Source organism: Erythrolamprus reginae, unplaced genomic scaffold (assembly GCF_031021105.1).
Source record: "Erythrolamprus reginae isolate rEryReg1 unplaced genomic scaffold, rEryReg1.hap1 H_36, whole genome shotgun sequence".
Classification (NCBI taxonomy): Eukaryota; Metazoa; Chordata; class Lepidosauria; order Squamata; family Dipsadidae; genus Erythrolamprus; species Erythrolamprus reginae.
In genome coordinates, this window is record NW_027248491.1 from 336,634 (window position 1) to 357,149 (window position 20,516).

At 46.0% G+C, this 20,516-nt stretch overlaps 1 protein-coding gene across 2 annotated transcripts; it reads right to left on the reverse strand.

Moving 5' to 3' along the window:
* Nucleotides 1-980: 980 nt before the first annotated feature.
* Nucleotides 981-19,661, reverse strand: LOC139155635 (cyclin-dependent kinase 1). 2 transcript variants are annotated; one of them, XM_070730849.1, is made up of 8 exons: nt 19,333-19,661; nt 18,202-18,256; nt 14,961-15,117; nt 12,463-12,586; nt 9,634-9,804; nt 6,351-6,514; nt 3,585-3,726; nt 981-1,343 (listed from the first exon to the last, which is right to left on the reverse strand). In XM_070730849.1, exons 2-8 carry the CDS (start codon nt 18,236-18,238, stop codon nt 1,227-1,229), a joined length of 912 nt encoding a protein of 303 aa, XP_070586950.1. In that variant the 5' UTR covers nt 18,239-18,256; nt 19,333-19,661; the 3' UTR covers nt 981-1,226. The 2 variants fall into 2 exon arrangements, with proteins under 2 accessions (XP_070586950.1, XP_070586951.1); XM_070730850.1 differs by lacking the exon at nt 19,333-19,661 and adding an exon at nt 18,712-19,057.
* Nucleotides 19,662-20,516: the final 855 nt, after the last annotated feature.

A 20,516-nucleotide genomic window follows, 5' to 3' on the forward strand; every position in this document is an offset into this window, starting at 1 on the left:
CCAAAGTCATCCTGGGAGCTAGCGGAGGGTAAAAATGACCTCCCCCATCCCTTCTACAGGCTTTCTGGAAGCCAAAAACGCCCTCCCAGAGCCTCTGTGTTGTTCTGTCGGGCTCTGTGGTAGAATCCTCCCAAAAATTCACAGGTACAAATTTCAGACAGTTTGAAAATTCAAAACAATGTTCTTTATAATGAAAATTCACTTAAACTAAGCCCTCTTTTGTTATAGCAAAGAGCACTCGTCTCCAAACAAACTGGTAATTTATACAAGTCCCTTATCAGTCCTGTGATACTTAGCTTGCAGCTGTGAAGCAATTCACAGTCCTTCTTTCACAAAGTGAAACACACTTTGCTCTGGTTTAGGTTCAAAGCGGGGAAAAATCAGCACACAAAAGGTCAAAGTCAGGATAAGCAGTCATGAAACATAACATGAAACTATTTATAGCAGCCTCACTAATTACCACAGCACCACCCAACCACAGGTGGCCTCATTTTCATTGATGATATTTCGTCGATAATAATCTCAGTTGTTGCTGCCTATGCATCGCTCTCCACATGCGTGGCTGTATCATTAACTCTTGTTCTGAATCCAAGGAGGAGCTAGATAATTGATCTCCTTCTGAGCTGTCTGCCACACTCTCCTCCTCCCTGTCACTCTTCTTGGTCAGAGGAGCCTTCATCATCAGATTCCACCGGGGGCAAAACAGGCCTGCAGCATGTGGATGTCTCCCCCACATCCACAGTCCTTGGGGCAGGAGCTGGGCCAGAGCTAACCACAACATGTGTAAGCGAAAAATCAGCTGGCTGGCACACACATGCATGTTGGAGCTGAGCTAGGGCAACGGCTCGCGTGCCAGCAGATATGGTTCCGCATGCCACCTGTGCCATAGAGGTTTGCCATCACTGCCCTAAAGGCCAAAAAGCCTTTAGCCCCTTTCTGGTAGTCAGGGCTAAGCATCTGCAAGCAATAAACATTCCAGGTTAATTTTACAGGATTTATTTATATAACGGTAGGAATAATTAACAGTGCACAACTTTATTGAGGATTGAATTGCTTAATATTTACATTTCAGGAGGATTTTACATCGGGGAGCCCTAAACAGGGCTTATATAATTATAGAACAGATCAAGACAGACATATATATAAAAAACCAAGAGGAACAATTTCTGCATACTCTTGCAACAAACATCCGTAGTAGCAGCAGCAGCTTCTCCACAAGCTAACAGTTAGCATTTCTTGAGCCGGTGGGTTGGGAGTTTCGATTTGTCCAGGTCATCAAAGTAGGGGTGATTTAGAGCCACACGTCCAGAAATCCTTTTTGCGGGATCGTAGATCAACATTTTCTGCAAGTCAGAACAAAGGGACACATCACTCACTGACCATCCACAGTGTTTTTGCCCGCCAGCAGCCTGTGAAGCTGATGATATTATTATTATTATTATTATTATTATTATTATTATTATTATTATTATTATTAATTAGATTTGTATGCTGCCTCTCTCCGAAGACTCGGGGCGGCTCACAACAGTAATAAAAACAATATAATAGTAGAACAAATCTTAATATTAAAAAACATATAAAACCCTATCATTATTTTAAAAACCAAACAGCACATTCATACCAAACATAAAACAAAGTATAAAAAAGGTGAACCCTCTCTGAGGGGGTCAGTAGTCCCCCCCCCTCAGGGTAATGGACGGACAGATGGAATTATCCTTGGGAGGCAAGATCCAGAGCCAATCCGTCTTGTCTGGGTTGAGTTTGAGTTTGTTGATAGCGGCTCCCACTCAAGGAGACCAACTTGCCTGTGCAGCTGGTGTTCTGGTTTCTGGTAGAACTTTATCTATTACAAATAACTCTTACTAAATGCAGTAATTCATAAACCAAAAAACTCCATTTTTATTTCTCTTCCCTTCCGTATTCAAAATACAGTTCATACTAACACATTCCTCTTCCTCCCCCTTATCTTTCTTAATTGCATTCCTCATACATTCCTCCCAGCCTTCTCTGTTTAACAAGATTTATTTACTCACAACATGATTCACGAACAGCAGAAATGACTGTAAAATAGCACAGAATGAATTTGCTTGCTTGGAAGCCGAATGGAAAAAAACTTTCATTTTAGCCCTACAACATTGAAACTCCACCCTTCTTCCCCACTGACAGTATTTAACCCATTCCTCCCCTTAATATCTTCTTCCAAACACTTGTTCTTTACATTTTTGGACCCTTCTGAATTTAGGATTGACCCAGCGAACGTCTGATTCTTCCTCGTTAGATTCTGGACTCATAGCCACCTCCTGTGGCTGGCCTCCCACCTGTTCTACTATCTGTAACCCCGGGCCCACCACTAATTCATAAACACTATCTGTATCAGAGTCCTCAATTTCTTCATCATCCTCCAACTGACCAGGAGTATGTACAACACCTGGCACCCGAGTTGGGGGTTTGCACGCTTTATTATTTGCTTTTACATTGATTCCTATGGGACAAATTGCTTCTACTTACAAACTTTTCTACTTAAGAACCTGGTCACGGAACGAATTAAGTTCGTAAGTAGAGGTACCACTGTACCCGGATAAGACGGAGTGGCTGTGGGTTTTGCCTCCCAAGGACAATCCCATCTGTCCATCCATTACCCTGGGGGGGGAATTATTGACCCCCTCAGAGAGGGTCCGCAACTTGGGCGTCCTCCTCGATCCACAGCTCACATTAGAACAACATCTCTCAGCTGTGGCGAGGGGGGCGTTTGCCCAGGTTCGCCTGGTGCACCAGTTGCGGCCCTATCTGGACCGGGACTCATTGCTCACAGTCACTCATGCCCTCATCACCTCGAGGTTCGACTACTGTAATGCTCTCTACATGGGGCTACCTTTGAAAAGTGTTCGGAAACTTCAGATCGTGCAAAATGCAGCTGCGAGAGCAGTCATGGGCTTACCTAGGTATGCCCATGTTTCATCATCACTCCGCAGTCTGCATTGGCTGCCGATCAGTTTCCGGTCACAATTCAAAGTGTTGGTTATGACCTTTAAAGCCCTTCATGGCATTGGACCAGAATATCTCCGAGACCGCCTCCTGCCGCACGAATCCCAGCGACCGATTAGGTCCCACAGAGTGGGCCTTCTCCGGGTCCCGTCAACTAAACAATGCCGGTTGGCGGGCTCCAGGGGAAGAGCCTTCTCTGTGGCGGCACCAGCCCTCTGGAACCAACTCCCCCCGGAGATTAGGACTGCCCCTACTCTTCCTGCCTTCCGTAAACTCCTTAAAACCCACCTTTGCCGTCAGGCATGGGGGAACTGAAACATCTCCCCCTGGGCATGTTTAATTTATGCATGGTATGTCTGTGTGTGCGTCTGTTAGCATATGGGGTTTTTAAAATATTTAAATATTTTTAAATTTGTCTGTTTACTTATGATTTGTTTCTACATGTTGTGAGCCGCCCCGAGTCTTCGGAGAGGGGCGGCATACAAATCTAAGTAATAAATAATAATAAATAAATAAATAAGCAGTGAAAGGTTTTGAACCCAAGCGAAAAAGAACTCCACTTTCAAATCCCGCGGAAGAAGAGTGATGCTGTCACTTACAGAGAGCAAATCGAGGCCTTCCTCATCCAAATTCTTCACGTGAGACGCCAGACTGCTCGGTTTCCATTTGGGGAAAGTGTTCTTGTAATCCTGCAGAGATTCTACTTCCGGCCAAACATCATTGTTGGGGGTCCCCAATGCTCTGCCAAGGAAGAGGAGAAAAAGGAGGGTTGAATGTGACTTCACAGAGGGAGGGAGGGACTGGAATATACATGTCAGAAATGGCATAGGCTCCCAGCCTCGGAGGATGTAGACCGCCTGGCTAAGGCTCCCCCTCCCGCTACCCGGTCACAAACTGAGATAAACGTTGTGGCCTTGGTAACATCAGAAAAAAGGAGAGAGAGAGAGGAAGAGAGAGAGAAAGAGAGAGGGTTGTTTGGCTGTGCAGGTCTGTCTTTCCATATCATCTTGGCCAGTGATTGCAAACCTTTCCTAGGGTGCCGAAAGTGCATGCATGGTAGATCACACTCATAATTCGCCTCCACATGTGCCTGCCCCCCCTCCCACACCCCTTGGCTAGTAAGATTTATGTATGTAGGGGGACATGATCGAAACATTTAAATATGTTAAAGGGTTAACTAAGGTCCAGGAGGGAAGTGTTTTTAATAGGAAAGTGAACACAAGAACAAGGGGACACAATCTGGTTAGTTGGGGGAAAGATCAAAAGCAACGTGAGAAAATATAATTTCACTGAAAGAGTAGTAGATCCTTGGAACAAACTTCCAGCAGACGTGGTTGGTAAATCCACAGTAACTGAATTTAAACATGCCTGGGATAAACATAGATCCATCCTAAGATACAATACAAGAAATAGTATAAGGGCAGACTAGATGGACCATGAGGTCTTTTTCTGCCGTCAATCTTCTATGTTTCTATGTATAGTTATGACTGAGCAGTACTGTTTGTTTTTTTAATGACAGGGGTTTTGTGGCCATAGTTTTAATTATTAGAATTGTTGTACATTGTTTATTGTTGCTGTGAGCCGCTCCGAGTCTTCGGAGAGGGGCGGCATACAAATCTAATAAATTATTATTATTATTATTATTATTATTATTATTATTATTATTATTATTATTTCTATTGATTGTACACCACCCAGAGTTCGAAAGGAGTTGGCCGGCTCACAAATCAGTTAAATTAAATTATTTCGGGCTGCGTGGGGAAACTCCTGGAAGGGGAGGTGTGGGCAGGGCAGTAAAAAGAAAATCAGCTGGCCGGCATACACATGCGCGCTGCAACTGAGCTACATCAATGTCTCGCGTGCCAGCAGATTTGGCTCCACGTGCCACCCGTGCCATAGGTTCGCCATCACGGATCTAGGCACCCCGGAACTGGGAAGAAACGAGCAATCATCTTCAGGCTGGAAAAATACGATTCTGCTTACATTGGTCCAGCAGGAGAGATGCAGTAACACAATAGGTGTTACAGGTAGTGTTTCCTGTAAGCTGCGCGCGTGCGCGCCCCAAAATACCCCCCCCGCGCACCCTTTTCCACGGGTGCGCGCTCCCCATCCCTCTGCCAGCCCGCCGGGGGGGGGGGGAGCGGGGAAGTGCCGGCAGTAGAAGGGAAGGGAGCCGCGGCCGCCCCTGCCTCCCCACGGTGCCTCCGGCCCCCTCGTGCCCCTGCCCCCTGCCCGATCTGCCCCCTCTCCTCCTCCGCCGCCTCCTGCCTTGGGGCGCGACTTCCCCCGCGGCGGTGGCGGCTTCTCGGGATGAAAGCGCTCCCAGCCAGGGGGCTGCGAGAGGGCTTTCTCCGTGCACTTCGGGAATGCCCACCCCGCCCCTCTTGCAGCCCCTTCGCTGGGAGCGCTTTCATCCCAGACTTCCAGCAAGGGGGCTGCAATAGAGGCAGGGCAGGCATTCCTGAAGTGCTCAGAGAAAGCGCTCTTCCACCCCCCTCGCCGTCGGTGCCTCCGTTCCGGAGCTCCGCCTCACAGCTGATCTCCCTGCCGCCGCCCCACGGCTACTGCCCAATGCCGCTGCTGAGAGAAAGGGGGTGGGGAGAGAGATAGCAAGAGAGAGAAGAGAAAAAAAGCAATAGAGAGAAAGAAAACAAGAGAGAAAGATGAAAGGGGGGAGAGAGAGATAGCAAGAGAGAGAAGAGAAAGAAAGCAAGAGAGATAGAAAGAAAGAGTGAGAGAAAGAAAATGAGACAGAAAAAGAGAGAGAGAGAGAGCAAGAGGGGGAGAGAGAAAGAGAGAGAAATGACTCTTGATTTAAAGCATATGGTAAAAACCACCCAAATAATAACAGAGGGGAAAAAAAAACCCAGCCATTTGTGTGTGTGTGTGTGAACTCTTGAACCATTTCCAATAGCTCACCTGTTATTGGAAATGGTTCAAGAGTTCACACACACACACACACACACACAAGGGGGAGAGGAGACAGGGATGGAAAAAGAGAAGATAGTAATAAAATAGTGTTTGGTTTTGTTTTATTATTAATTTCTTTTAATAAAAAAAGAAGGGAATTTTTTTCTTATTTATTTATTTGTTTATTTATTCTTCTATGCCGCCCAGTCCCAAATGGATTGTCGCTCAGACACTATACTTTTCTGCCGACACCGAAAAAAAATTAGAGGGAACATTGGTTACAGGTGGTCCAGGATACAACCACTTGCAGAGCTGTCATAAGCAGACCAACCCCAATTCATCAGGGAACTGCCACAGTTGTGTCTCTCAAATGAGAAGCATGCAAAAGGGACCACCACCACCCCATGCGAGCCAGCTGATTCTTCTTACTCCAGCTGATTCTCTGCTTTCAATACCTGAAGATCCGGAAGAGCTGGTCGATTTCCGAATCCCCGTGGAACAGCGGCTTCTTGTTGGCAATTTCTGCAAAGATGGTCCCGATGCTCCACATATCTACGGGGGTAGAGTAGCGGGCAGAGCCAAGCAAGACCTCTGGGGATCTGTACCACAAGGTTACAACCTAGAAAGGGAAATCAGCAACAAGTAGATTTTACCTGCTACAGGGCGTCCTGGAGGAAAGCATTTCGAAATTCCCTGACATTTCCCTGTAACTTGCAATCTAGTTAAGGCACGGTCGTAGATGACATCATACCAAACGGCCAAGCCATGGAGAAACATCAGTAGCTAGGGAAGCAAGTTTTTGCCGCAGTTATGCTCATTTTTGCTTCACTCTGCCAAGCAGCACGATTTTTCTACATTTTCCCGACTGTTAAACATTTTGCATTGGATGCCGATCAATTTCCGGTCACAATTCAAAGTGCTGGTTATGACCTATAAAGCCCTTCATGGCATCGGACCAGAATATCTCAGGGACTGCCTTCTGCTGCACGAATCCCAGCGACCGATTAGGTCCCACAGAGTGGGCCTTCTCCGGGTCCCGTCAACAAAACAATGTTGGTTGGCGGGCCCAGGGGAAGAGCCTTCTCTATGGCGGCCCCGACTCTCTGGAACCAGCTCCCCCTAGAGATTAGAACTGCCCCTACTCTCCTTGCCTTTCGCAAACTCCTTAAAACCCACCTTTGTCGTCAGGCATGGGGGAACTGAGATATCTCCCCCGGGCCTATATAATTTATGTATGGTATGTTTGTAGGTATGTCTGCTTAAAAATGGGTTTTTAAAAAAAACTATTTTAAATTTTAAATTGTAAATAATTAAATTTTTATTGTGTTGTGAGCCGCCCCGAGTCTACGGAGAGGGGCGGCATACAAATCTAATAAATAAATAAATTAAATAAATAAAATAAATTTTAATAGTTTGTTTCCCCCTGATTTATTCCATTTTTTCCCCCCACGAATTCCCTGATAATTCCTGAACTGCCGATTTCCTTGATAATTCCCTGATTTTCCGGGTTTGCTGGACACCCTGCTGCTATCTAAAACCCACCGATTGGAAGAGTTAGGTAGGATTATCATCCACCTCCCAAAAATATTACTGGTAGCACCTTTCTGCTGGAACCTCATAAATTTAATAGGCAGGTTTGGAGAGAAACTTTTCATGATGAATCATTAAGACCCATTTCCCCCCTTCAATGAGCTAATGTTAGCACCGTTATCTCCAAAATGAAAAAAAAAAAGGAAGCCGTTTCAAGATGAACGCAACTGAGATTAGCTGTTGCCAAACCTCTGTTCACATACAGTGGTACCTCATCATACGAACTTAATTGGTTCCAGGAGGAGGTTCGTAAGGTGAAAAGTTCGTAAGATGAAACAATGTTTCCCATAAGAATCAATGTAAAAGCAAATAATGCGTGCAAATCCTTCAGGAAAATCCCAAACTTTAGAAGGGAGGCGAACAGAGGGCAGGGAGGAGCAGCTAAAGGGGGCGGGTGGAAGAAGCAAGGCTAGGCTAAAGGGTGAGTGGGAAGGAAGAAAGGCAAGGGGGGCACCCCTCCCTTTTCTTTCTTCAAAATACACCCTTTCAGTGCCTCTGCAAGCACGCTGTTCTCTGCAAAGTCTTTCCTCCAAGCTGCCCCTCCCTTTTCTTTCTTAAAAAGACACCCTTTCAGTGCCTTTGCAAGCACATTGTTCTCTGCAAAATCTTTCCTCCAAGCTGCCCCTCCCTTTTCTTTCTTAAAAAGACACCCTTTCAGTGCCTTTGCAAGCACATTGTTCTCTGCAAAATCTTTCCTCCAAGCTGCCCCTCCCTTTTCTTTCTTAAAAAGACACCCTTTCAGTGCCTTTGCAAGCACATTGTTCTCTGCAAAATCTTTCCTCCAAGCTGCCCTCCCATTTCTTTCTTCAAAAACAGGGGAAAAAAAGAAACCCCTTCATCCCAGCAGCAGCTGCTTGGGTTCGTAAGGTGAAAATAGTTCGGAAGAAGAGGCAAAAAAATCTTAAACACCGGGTTCGCATCTTGAAAAGTTCGTTAGAAGAGGCGTTCGTAAGATGAGGTACCACTGTATTGGGAAGTGAGTTCTACTCCCAGCGGCCCCATCTGCAGGGCATCCCTATCTTCAACCTCTTCAGAGGTTTTTCTTTTGAAATAGTTTTATTTTTCTCCACATTGAAAAACATACATAACAACACATATACCTTCAATGCTGATCCATATGTTTATATTATCTCTTATACAGACTAATAAAATAACCTGAACTACATTTCAATTTCCCAATAATTCAGTCCGTCCAAGTATTTATTTCAGATGGCTAATTTTGATTACATTAAGTGACAGACTGGAAAAACTTCTCTCAATTTTTACTTCTTATAATCACAATCCTAAATCTAAATCTTTCTTTCTGTTTTCTTTCTATTATAATTTAACATTCTGTATATGTAATTTATTTATCTAATGCTGCCTCCTTCTCTATTTTTGTCATCTGGGTTAAACCAATCATATTTCTTATTCCCTTTTTATCCCATTTACATTAAGTTAATATTAAAAACTTTTATCTATACCTTTTCAAACCATTCAAATCATCTTGCCTTTGATATTCATTTTCAATCTATTCATTTCTGCACAGTCAATTATCTTCTTAAGTACAGTGGTACTTCTACCTAAGACCTCCTCTACTTACAAACTTTTCTAGATAAGAACCGGTGTTCAAGATTTTTTTGCCTCTTCTTAAGAACCATTTTCCACTTACAAACCCGAGCCTCCAAAACCAGAATAGGCAGGGAGCAGCCTCCATGGGGCCTCTCTAGGAATCTCCTGGGAGGAAACAGGGTCGGAAAAGGCAGGGAGAAGCCTCCATGGAGCCTCTCTAGGAATTTCCTGGGAGAAGACAGGGCCTCCACCCTCCCTGTGGTTTCCCCAATCGCACGCATTATTTGCTTTTACATTGATTCCTATGGGAAAAATTGCTTCTTCTTACAAACTTTGCTACTTAAGAACCTGGTCATGGAACAAATTAAGTTCGTAAGTAGAGGTACCACTGTACTTCTCTCTGTCGGTATTCTATTGAATTTCCAGTTTTGAGCATATGCTATTCTAGCGGCTGTTACTAAGTGTACAATTAAATATGTTTCTTCTTTGTTAAATGTCTCTGGCAATATGCCCAATAAAAACATCTTTGGTTTACATCTGATACTGAAGAGGAGATCTGATTCTGCCGGAAGGTGGAGCCACACACACACCCCTTACCTCGTGTGTATAGGCACGCACGGGGATGCCGAAAGCGCGTGCCAGGCCAAAGTCTGCTAGTTTAATCACACCATTGTCGTCGATTAACAAGTTCTGAGGTTTCAGGTCCCTGTGCAGAACCCTTCTTGAATGGCAGAAGACGATGCCTTGCAAGATTTGGTACAAGTAACTCTGAAAGAATCACAAGAGCAAAAAAAAAAAAAAGTGGGTACATCTTCCCCCCACAAGAGAACTGTCCATAGCACCCATAGCCAATCGGCATAATTAAATGATGCATGGTCATGCATCATGTTGCATACCTGCATTCCCAAAGCGAGTCTGGAAGTCCAAGAACAGTGATGGCGAACTTATGGTATAGGTGCCACAGGTGGCAAGCGGAGCCATATCGGCTGACACGCAAGCCATTGCCCTAGCTCAGCTCCAACAGGCATGTTTTTGCCGGCCAGCTGATTTTTGGCTCGCCGAGAGGCTCTGGAAGGGCGTTTTTAGCTTCCAGAGAGCCTCCGGGGGGATGGGCGTTTTGATCCTCTCTCGGCTCCAGGGAAGCCTTTGGAGCCTGGGGTGGGTGAAACACAAGCCTCCTGGGCCCACCAGAAGTTGGGAAACAAGCCATTTCTAGCCTTCAGAGGGCCTCTGGGAGGCAGGAGAAAGCTGTTCTCGCCCTCCCCAGGCATTGAATTATGGGTGTGGGCACTCGTGCATGCCTACGCTCTTTCAACACCCGAGGAAAAAAAAGGTTTACCATCACTGTCCTAGAATGGTGTGAGGACTTGGTCAGCAAGAAGTCACTATGGATGACAAGTATTTTGCAAAAGCAATAGGGAAATCTAAGCCAGGGGTCCTCAAACTTGCAATTTAAGACTTGTGGATTTCAACAGCTGAAGTTGCCAAGTTTGACGATGTTCTGTCCCCACCAAGCACGTAACACAACACCCAGTTTGTATGCACTTATGCACTTCAAGCAACACTAATAAAACGTCTTAGCAGTGAATATGCGCACGCCAATCTACAAGCAGTCTTTTTTTGGCAAGCAACCAGCCACTCATTAATTTTCATTAAAAGCTGGTATCAGTTCTTAAAGCCAAGAATAGCAAATAGATCTTAGTATCTTATGTAGCTTCAGAGTTGGCAAAACACCTAGAGGTAGTTCTTGATAACATAGAAACATAGAAGACTGACGGCAGAAAAAGACCTCATGGTCCATCTAGTCTGCCCTTATACTATTTCCTGTATTTTATCTTACAATGGATATATGTTTATCCCAGGCATGTTTAAATTCAGTGACTGTGGATTTACCAACCAAGTCTGCTGGAAGTTTGTTCCAAGGATCTACTACTCTTTCAGTAAAATAATATTTTCTCATGTTGCCTTTGATCTTTCCCCCAACTAACTTCAGATTGTGTCCCCTTGTTCTTGTGTTCACTTTCCTATTAAAAACACTTCCCTCCTGGACCTTATTTAACCCTTTGACACATTTAAATGTTCCGATCATGTCCCCCCTTTTCCTTCTGTCCTCCAGACTATACAGATTGAGTTCATTAAGTCTTTCCTGATACGTTTTATACTTAAGACCTTCCACCATTCTTGTAGCCCGTCTTTGGACTCGTTCAATTTTGTCAATATCTTTTTGTAGGTGAGGTCTCCAGAACTGAACACAGGACTCCAAATGTGGTCTCACCAGCACTCTATATAAGGGGATCACAATCTCCCTCTTCCTGCTTGTTATACCTCTAGCTATGCAGCCAAGCATCCTACTTGCTTTTCCTACCTCCCGACCACACTGCTCACCCATTTTGAGACTCAGAAATCACTACCCCTAAATCCTTCTCTTCTGAAGTTTTTGCTAACACAGAACTGCCAATTCAATACTCAGATTGAGGATTCCTTTTCCTCAAGTGCATTATTTTACATTTGGAAACATTAAACTGCAGTTTCCATTGCTTTGACAATTTATCTAGTAAAGCTAAATCATTTACCATATTACAGACCCCTCCAGGGATATCAACCCTATTGCACACTTAACCGAAACGGCAGCAGAGAAAACAACCCTGATTTTTTTTCAGACACTATGTTCAGACGGGTTTCTTAAACGTTCTGTCTGCAGCTTGTTAGCTGCCACTGATGTCCTTACGTAGACTAGGGGTGTGGCCAATTAGCCCCCTAGTCTTACTCCTGAGGAGACCTCCTCTGGAGTAACCACTCCTGTCTCTTGGCAGCTCTGCAGACTCGTGCATCAAGAAGAGAAGTCACTACTCCTTCATCGTTGCTATGTGGTGCTTCAGGTTCCAAAGGCCCTGGGTGAACCTCTGCCTCTGACAACGAGCCCTCGCCTTACTCCCCATTGTCTGACTCAGGGGCCAGCTGCACAGGCCACTGGAGTATCACCAAGTCAGTCTCCTCTTGAACGGGAGCCCGCTGTCAGCTGCACAGGCCATTACAGAAGACGTCTGATCCAAGCTTATTTGGCACATGTTGGATTTCGCAACAGCTGCCTTTAACCGATGGTGCGCTTTGCAGCTCACAAGCAGGGATTCCTTGGCCAAAACAGACAATGACTTTTCATAAGCACTCGTATGCTTTTTATTCCTTCCTTCCTTCATTCAATTTTTATGCCTCAAGTCAACCTTGAGCCGGTGATGAGATTTGAACTGCTGACCTTCAGACCTACAGTCAGCTTCAGTGGCCTGCAGCACAGCACTCTACCTGCTGCGCCACCCCGGCTCTTTTTATGCTGCTTCCACCAATCTCAACCTTTAAGAGACTCGGGGAAGAAACGAGAAAGAAAAGAACATTTTTTCCAAGCCCTCCTTTTTTGCTTCTTTTTCTTACCTTAACGAGCGAACGATCTAAATATTGTCCCGAAGGTATAGTATCCAAGTATTTCTTGAGATCCATGGAAAGAAATTCAAAGATAAGGTAAAGCCTCGAGTCTTGCATAAGAACATCCTGAAGACTATAAAGAGATGCATTTGAACAAACGAAGACAACTCCTTCCACTCCACAGTCAGCATAACAGTTCCCTCTTAAACTACCCGGTAAGCTCGAATTCCACACCAAGTGCCAAATTAACAATTCACAATTCAAAGTGCTGGTTATGACCTATAAAGCCCTTCATGGCATCGGGCCAGAATATCTCCGGGACCGCCTTCTGCCGCACAAATCCCAGCGACCAATTAGGTCCCACAGAGTTGGCCTTCTCCGGGTCCCGTTGACTAAACCATGTCGTCTGGCGGGACCCAGGAAAAGAGCCTTCTCTGTGGTGGCCCCGACCCTCTGGAAGCAGCTCCCCCCCCCCGAGATTAGGATTGCCCCCACCTTTCTTGCCTTTCGTAAACTCCTTAAAACCCTCCTTAAGGAATTGAGATATCTCCCCCTGGCCTTTATAATTTATGTATGGTATGTTTGTGTGTGTGTATGTCTTGCTTTTTAAATAAGGGGTTTTTAGATATTTTTTAAATATTAGATTTGTTGTACATTATTTTTATTATTGCTGTGAGCCTCCCCGAGTCTACGGAGAGGGGTGGCATACAAATATAAATAATAATAATAATATAATAATAATAATAATAATGGACATTCCTTAATACTAAGGCAAAATATGTTATGGGAGAGGTGTTGAAAGAGATGCTGAGGACGGGATAGATGTGATTGGTGTTAAGATTGGTGGTGGGGGCAGCGACGAGATATAAAATATAAAATATAATGTTTTTGAAATCTTAAGTGTGGCTTTTGGCTCCATCCTCTTTAAGGTCAGCCCGCACTTTGTAAACTGCTGTTATTGTTATTATTATTGTTATTATTATTTCTTTCTAACAAATACTTTTTTTAATCGACCCAAGTTTCTTTTGTTATTTCTAACAATAGTGACTCTGGAGGAGATTGAACACAAATCTGTCTTTAGCACAATGTCCAAACGCTGCTACAGCAATAGCGCAGACATTTTCCATTTATTTTTCATATCATGCAAACATTTTGTCCCACTTAACATTCTCTGCATTTTCCCTGGGAAAGCGAACACAAACATTCAAAAGCAAGAAATTTTACTAGTTCATGAAGACTGTATTCCCAGTTAATGTTTCCTCTGAACTAAACCAATGTTTTGAGACAATAAGGCAGAACCACCTGGTGCAAATAGATGCGGTGGGATCAATTAGCACACGTCCTGATCTATAAAACCAACCCCCTGCAGCATAAAGCCCCTCTCCTTGGATAGAAGCCTGGCTCAAGTGCACGGCGGTGAAGTTCCTAAGAAGCCATCTCACAGAAACTCAAGTCCTGAGTTAAACCACAGTTTCTGCATTTGGAGACCTGAAGGCTTTTCCATTTTATGTATGGTTTGTTTGAGATGTATGATTGTTTTTATATTAAGGTTTTAAATTGTTTTTAACTATTGGACTTGTGCTGTTTTGCTGTTGTGAGCCGCTCCGAGTCTCCGGAGAGGGGCGGCACACAAATATAATAATAATAATAATAATAATAATAATAATAATAATAATAATTGTTGTGGTTAGCTCTGGCTCAGCTCCTACCCCAAGGACTGTGGATGTGGGGGAGACATCCATATGCTGCAGGCCTGTTTTGCTCCCAGTGGAATCTGCTGATGAATGCTCCTCTGACCAAGAAGACATGAGTGACAGGGAGGAGGAGAGTGTGGCAGACAGCTCAGAAGGAGATCAATTATCTAGCTCCTCCTTGGATTCAGAACAAGAGTTAATGATACAGCCACGTATGCAGAGAGCGATGCATAGGCAACAACAACTGAGAGATTATTATCAAAGAAAATGAGGCCACTTGTGGTTGGGTGGGGCTGTGGTCATTAGTGAGGCTGCTATAAAGAGGAGCCTGTGGGTTTGGCCATTGTGGAGGATTATCTGATCGTTGTGTTTTGTGACTGCTTTACTGACTTTGACTTTTTGTGTGATTTTTCCCCGCTTTGAAACTAAACCAGAGCAAAGTGTGTTTCACTTTGTGAAAGAAGAAGGACTGTGAATTGCCTCACAGTTGCAAGCTAAGTATCACAGAACTGATAAGGGACTTGTATAAATTACCAGTTTGTTTGGAGACAAGTGCTCTTTGCTATACCAAAAGAGGGCTTGGTTTAAGTGAATTTTCAAACGTGTGTGTGTCTGAAATTGTATCTGTGCATTTTTGGGAGGATCCTATCAGAGAGCTCGACAGAACAAATAATAATAATAATTTCCTGAACCGCCGATTTCCCTGATTTCAGGTTTGCTGGACACCCTGGAAAATAAAAGAGTTGTGTCCCTTCCTTCCACATACACAAAGTGTCTTCTTTGCCCAAATGGAGCAAACTGGATTGCACTCACCGCACAATGTTGGGATGGTTTAACTCTTTCAGCAGGGAAACCTCCCTGATGGCTGTGCTGGGAACACCTTCTTCATCGTTTTCCAGGCGGATTTTTTTCATGGCCACCACTTGGCCGGTGGCCTTGTGCTTGCCTTTGTATACTACGCCATAGGTTCCTAGCACAAAGGGAAAAGGCGAAAGACATGTGTGAGTGTATGTGCCTGTGCTGGCTGACTTATTCTGGAATGAAGCGTCAGAAGGGGTTGCCAAGGCTTGGGAGAGGAAAGCCAAGAAAGAACACCAAAGAAAGCAACTTGGCGCAGGAGAGGAGCTTGGAAGCTGGGAGGACACACAAAGGCCACAAAGATCCCTTCCAGAAGCTCACAGGAAGAGAAAAGGCATCTTATTTATTATTATTATTATTTATTATTATTATTATTAATTATTATTATTAATAATAATAATTAGTATTATTATTAATTAGATTTGTATGCCGCCCCTCTCCATAGATTCGGGGCGGCTAACAACAATGATAAAAACAGCATGTAACAATCCAATACTAAAACAACTAAAAACCCTTATTATAAAACCAAACATACACACAAATATACCATGCATAAATTGTAATGGCCTAGGGGGAAGGAATATCTCAACTCCCCCATGCCTGGCGGTATTTACCAAATAAGGCGTCCTCCTCGATCCACAGCTCACATTAGAGAACCATCTTTCAGCTGTGGCGAGGGGGGGCGTTTGCCCAGGTTCGCCTGGTGCACCAGTTGCGGCCCTATCTGGACCGGGACTCACTGCTCAGTCACTCATGCCCTCATCACCTCGAGATTCGACTACTGTAATGTTCTCTACGTGGGGCTACCTTTGAAAAGTGTTCAGAAACTTCAGATCGTGCAGAATGCAGCTGTGAAAGCAATCATGGGCTTCCCTAGGTATGCCCATGTTACTCCAACACTCCGCAGTCTGCATTGGTTGCCGACCAGTTTCCGATCACAATTCAAAGTGTTGGTTATGACCTATAAAGCCCTTCATGGCACCGGACCAGGATATCTGCGAGACCGCCTTCTGCCGCACGAATCCCAGCGGCCGGTTAGGTCCCACAGAGCTGGTCTTCTCCGGGTCCTGTCGACTAAACAATGTCATCTGGCGGGACCCAGGGGAAGAGCCTTCTCTGTGGTGGCTCTGACCCTCTGGAATCAACTCCCCCCCGGAGATTAGGACTTCCCCCACCCACCTTGCCTTTCGTAAACTCCTTAAAAACCACCTCTATCGTCAGGCTTGGGGGAACTGAGACATCCGCTCCTTGCCAATGTAGTTTTAGTGCATGATATGACTGTGTGTATGTATTTTATATATTGGGGTTTTTTTTCCTTTTAGACTTTTTAATGTAAAACTGTTATTTTAGATTTTAATTATTAGATTTGTTACCATGTATTGTTTTTATCACTGTTGTGAGCCGCCCCGAGTCTACAGAGAGGGGCGGCGTACAAATCTAACAAATAATAATTTAAAAAAAATGAAAAGGGACAGTTTGCAGCAAAAGTCCAAGACAAATTGACCAAGGCCAAAATATAATATAGTCTTCAAGGAACTAAAGGTGTCAATCCCAAAGACGAGCGTTCTGTTCCCCAAAGCGACTACTCTCCCCCTGGAGATCAACTCCCCCCCCCCCCCGGAGATCAGGACTGCCCCCACCCTCCTTGCCTTCTGCAAATTACTGAAAACCCACCTATGCTGCCAGGCTTGGGGGACGTAACTGACCCTCAGCTGTTTCATTTATTTACAGTGATACCTCGTCTTACAAACTTAATTGGTTCCGGGACGAGGTTCTTAAGGTGAAAAGTTTGTAAGACGAAACAATGTTTCCCATAGGAATCAATGGAAAAGCGATTGATGCGTGCAAGCCCAAAATTCACCCCTTTTGCCAGCCGAAGCGCCCGTTTTTGCGCTGCTGGGAATTCCCCTGAGGCTCCCCTCCATGGGAAATCCCACCTCCGGATTTCTGTGTTTTTGCGATGCTGCAGGGGAATCCCAGCATCGCAAAAATGCGCTTCGCTGGCAACGGAAGTCCAGAGGTGGGGGTTTTCAGCGAAGGGAGCATCAGTGAAATCGCAGCATAGCAAAAACACCGAAGTCCTCGAAACTCCACCTACGGACCTCTGTATTTTTGCAATGTTGCAATTTCACTGAGGCTCCCCTCACTGCGAAACCCCACCTCCGGACTTCCATTGCCACCGAAGCACCCGTTTTTGCGCTTCTGGGATTCCCATGCTGGGATTCCCCTGCAGCATCACAAAAACACGGAAGTCCGGAGGTGGGGTTTCCCATGGAGGGGAGCCTCAGGGGAATCCCAGCACAATTCAAAGTGTTGGCGATGACCCATAAAGCCCAACATGGCATCGGACTAGAATACCTACAAGACTGCCTTCTGCTGCACGAATCCCAGCGGCCGGTTAGGTCCCAAAGAGTTGGCCTTCTCCAGGTCACGTCAACTAAACAATGTCGTCTGGCGGGGCCTAGCGGAAGAGCCTTCTCTGTGGCGGCCCCGGCCCTCTGGAATTAACTCCCCGCTGGATATTCGAACTGCCCCCACCCTCCTTGCCCTCCGCAAGACCCTGAAGGCCTATCTATGTCGCCAGGCATGGGGCAACTAATGTATCCCCTTCTCTGACCATTAAGAGTTACGTGTATGACAGTACAATATTGACTGTTTTTTAAGATAGCAGGTTTTTAGTTATAGTTTTAACCATTAGATTTGTATTGCACTATTTTATTGCGGTTGTGAGCCACCCCAAGTCTTCCGAGAGGAGTGGCATACAAGTCTAAGAAATAATAATAATTATTATTATAATTAATTATTATTATTATTATGGAAGCTTCCTTGAACCCTCCAGAGCACAGAAAAACAGCAAAATGGGCAAACCAACAGTCCATTTTTCCAAACTTCTGATTTGCTCAATCGCCGGTTTATTTCGCCGTCCCAGACTTCAGCGAGGCCTGTGAGCATGCGTGGGAATTCTGCACATGCGCAGCCCAGGGTGTTTGCGTGCATGCCTGGAGGGAGGGAAGGGGCGTGGGCACATGCACATATGCTAGCACACCAACTTTTGGCGCATGAACCAAAACAGGTTTGCTTTCACTGTCCGATTTTTGTCCCATTTATTTATATCGTCCCACGTAGCATAATTCCAGGAGAGGCAAGTAGGAAGCCCCTCAGGGGTGGGGTGGGGTGCAGATCAGGAGGTACCTACCTTCACCAATCTTTTCTATCTTGGTGTAGTCGTCCATCACTCCAAAGGATTTGAGCTGAAAGAACCAAGGAGGGTAACATTTGTAGCAGTTTTTCCCCCTTTGGATACTTTTTCTCTCCCCCCCCCCTCCTGCTCCTCCTCCACTAGCGGGAATTCAACTCAGCCCGTTCTTCTTCAGCTGATTTTCTGCAAGAGCTGCCTAGCAAAGCCCCCCACCCTTTTTTTCCCCACCTCAAATTTGGCATCCTCCATTAAACGCAGCTCTGCAGGGCCTGGGAAAGGCCTACCGGGTCCCGAGTCCCTTCCAATCGGGACGCATCAACGAATCTAGGAGGGGGAGGGGGCGGCTTTCTCGCAGCTGCATCCCGGCCACACAAACTGGCCAGGCACGTGGAGAGGGGACCACCGGGAAAGCCCGGAGCTTGGTTTGATGGACCTGGATATGGGGCAGGGGGTGGCTGGACATCCCTGGGCTTTGCAGCAGGGCGCCCGCAGGGGTCTTGCCCTTACCGCTCCTCCGCCGGTGCCTCCGCGGCGCAAGAGCCTCCCTGGACCGAAAGCGCCGCTGCCGCCGCCGCTGGTGTGCGAGGAACGCCGGCAGATTCAAATTAACCGCGACGCTCCGCCCGCCAATGACGGCGCGCTGCTGCTTTCAAACGGGCCAATGGGCGCGCGGCGCTAAAGCGGGGGCCTGGAGCGGGCCAGTGGGCGCTGGGCCTGGTTTCCGTGCGTCGCCCAGAGAGGTCCGGCCCGGGTGGGCAGGTGGGCGCAGGAGTCCAGGCAGCTTCTCGTCCGTGGGAAAGTGCGCCCGGGACGCCATTGTCCTCCCCTCCCGAGAGTCTCCAAACTCGCCCCCTTTTAAGACTTGTAGACTTCAACTCCCAGAATTCCTCAGCGAGCAAAGCTGTTGCAAAGCTGGCTGAGGAGTTCTGGGAGTTGAAGTCCACAAGTCTTAAAGGCGCCGAGCATGGAGACCCTCGCTCCCCTCAGAGGCCGCCTTGAAAGGAGAGTCCGCGGGGCTTAGGCTCAAGGTGCCCCGTTGCCTCCTCGCGCGCCCTGGCTCCAGCCTCACCACCATCACCTGGGTCCCCCGGACCTTTCTCGCCAGGCGGGGTGAGGAGACGAACTCACCTGCGCGCTTTCTCTGAAAGGTCCGCGAGAGAGGAAGCCGCGCAGACGCTGATCCTAAGGCGGCTCTTCGGCTTGGTGCGCTCCTTCCCGCCTCTCCCGGCGGTCGCTTTTCACTCCCGCCCAACTCCTCCTCCTCCCCCCATTCCAGGCCAGCCGGGCTGCGGATGATGGACGCTTGGAAGCAAAACCTCCTCACGAGCAGCCCAGGCTTTGCAAAGGCTCGGCCTTGCAAAACAGAAGTTTTGCGAAAGTTGGAAAACTTTTGCAAGGAAGTTGTGAGGTGGGGAAAAGGGCCTAGTTGTTGTTGTGGTTGCCAGGCGTTTCGGTATAGGCAGAGCAGAGGTCTTCAAACTTGGCCACTTTTAAGACTTGTGGACTTCAACTCCCAGAATTCTGTGCTATGCTATGTTATGCTATGGTGACTGGAGAATTCTGGGAATTAAAGTCCACAAGTCTTAAAAGTGGCCAGGTTTGGGGAGCTCGATCCAGTGGCTTGGAATAAATAGCTGAAAATTGGCCCTTTCTCTAATGCGCACCCCCTCACACCCAAGAAGTAAACATTTCACACCCTCCCCCCAACTCTTCGATCTGGACCCCAATGGAATTTTAATGTTTGTTTGTGTGTGTATAAGTAGGTGTATGTATGTACTGGATGGATGGATGGATGGATGGATGGATGGAGTGATGGGCTCCTACGGGAACGGTCAGGAACGCAGTTCTGGTAGTAAAATTTGGAGCTCCACCCCAAAGGACCCAATTTGCACTGAAAGATGTTGAAACAAAATGCATAAACAATGCCCACAGTGTGGTAGTAAAAATTTTGGTAGCCCATCACTATATGTAGGTATCTCTGTCTGTCTGTCTGTCTGCCTGTATGTATGTATGTATGTATGTATGTATGTATGTATGTATATGGTACATACAGTATATATATATATGAAAGTCTTGGCATACTCGTGTTTCTTTCTACGTAAGTTTCAGAGATTCCTGGCGATGTCCTCCAGGAATCTCTGAAACCTTTAGATATATATAAGGCAGAAGCCCCAGGATCAAATCCCAGTAAGGGTATGGCTAGCTGATGAGGCCAGAACAAGGCCGAAATAGCACTATCCTAGTCTCCCTTAATATTAAAAATTCAGCAAAAACATGTGATACATACATACATACATACATACATACATATA

What these genes read in the sequence shown, in the direction of transcription:
- LOC139155635 (XM_070730849.1), bottom strand. Translation starts at nt 18,238, where the DNA reads ATGGACGACTACACCAAGATAGAAAAGATTGGTGAAG. An exon ending in AACCATCCCAACATTGTGCG is followed by an intron (nt 12,587 to 14,960) that starts GTGAGTGCAATC and finishes ATCTCTTTATAG; the next exon opens with TCTTCAGGATGTTCTTATGC. An exon ending in TGCGTGCCTATACACACGAG is followed by an intron (nt 6,515 to 9,633) that starts GTAAGGGGTGTG and finishes TTCCCTTTCTAG; the next exon opens with GTTGTAACCTTGTGGTACAG.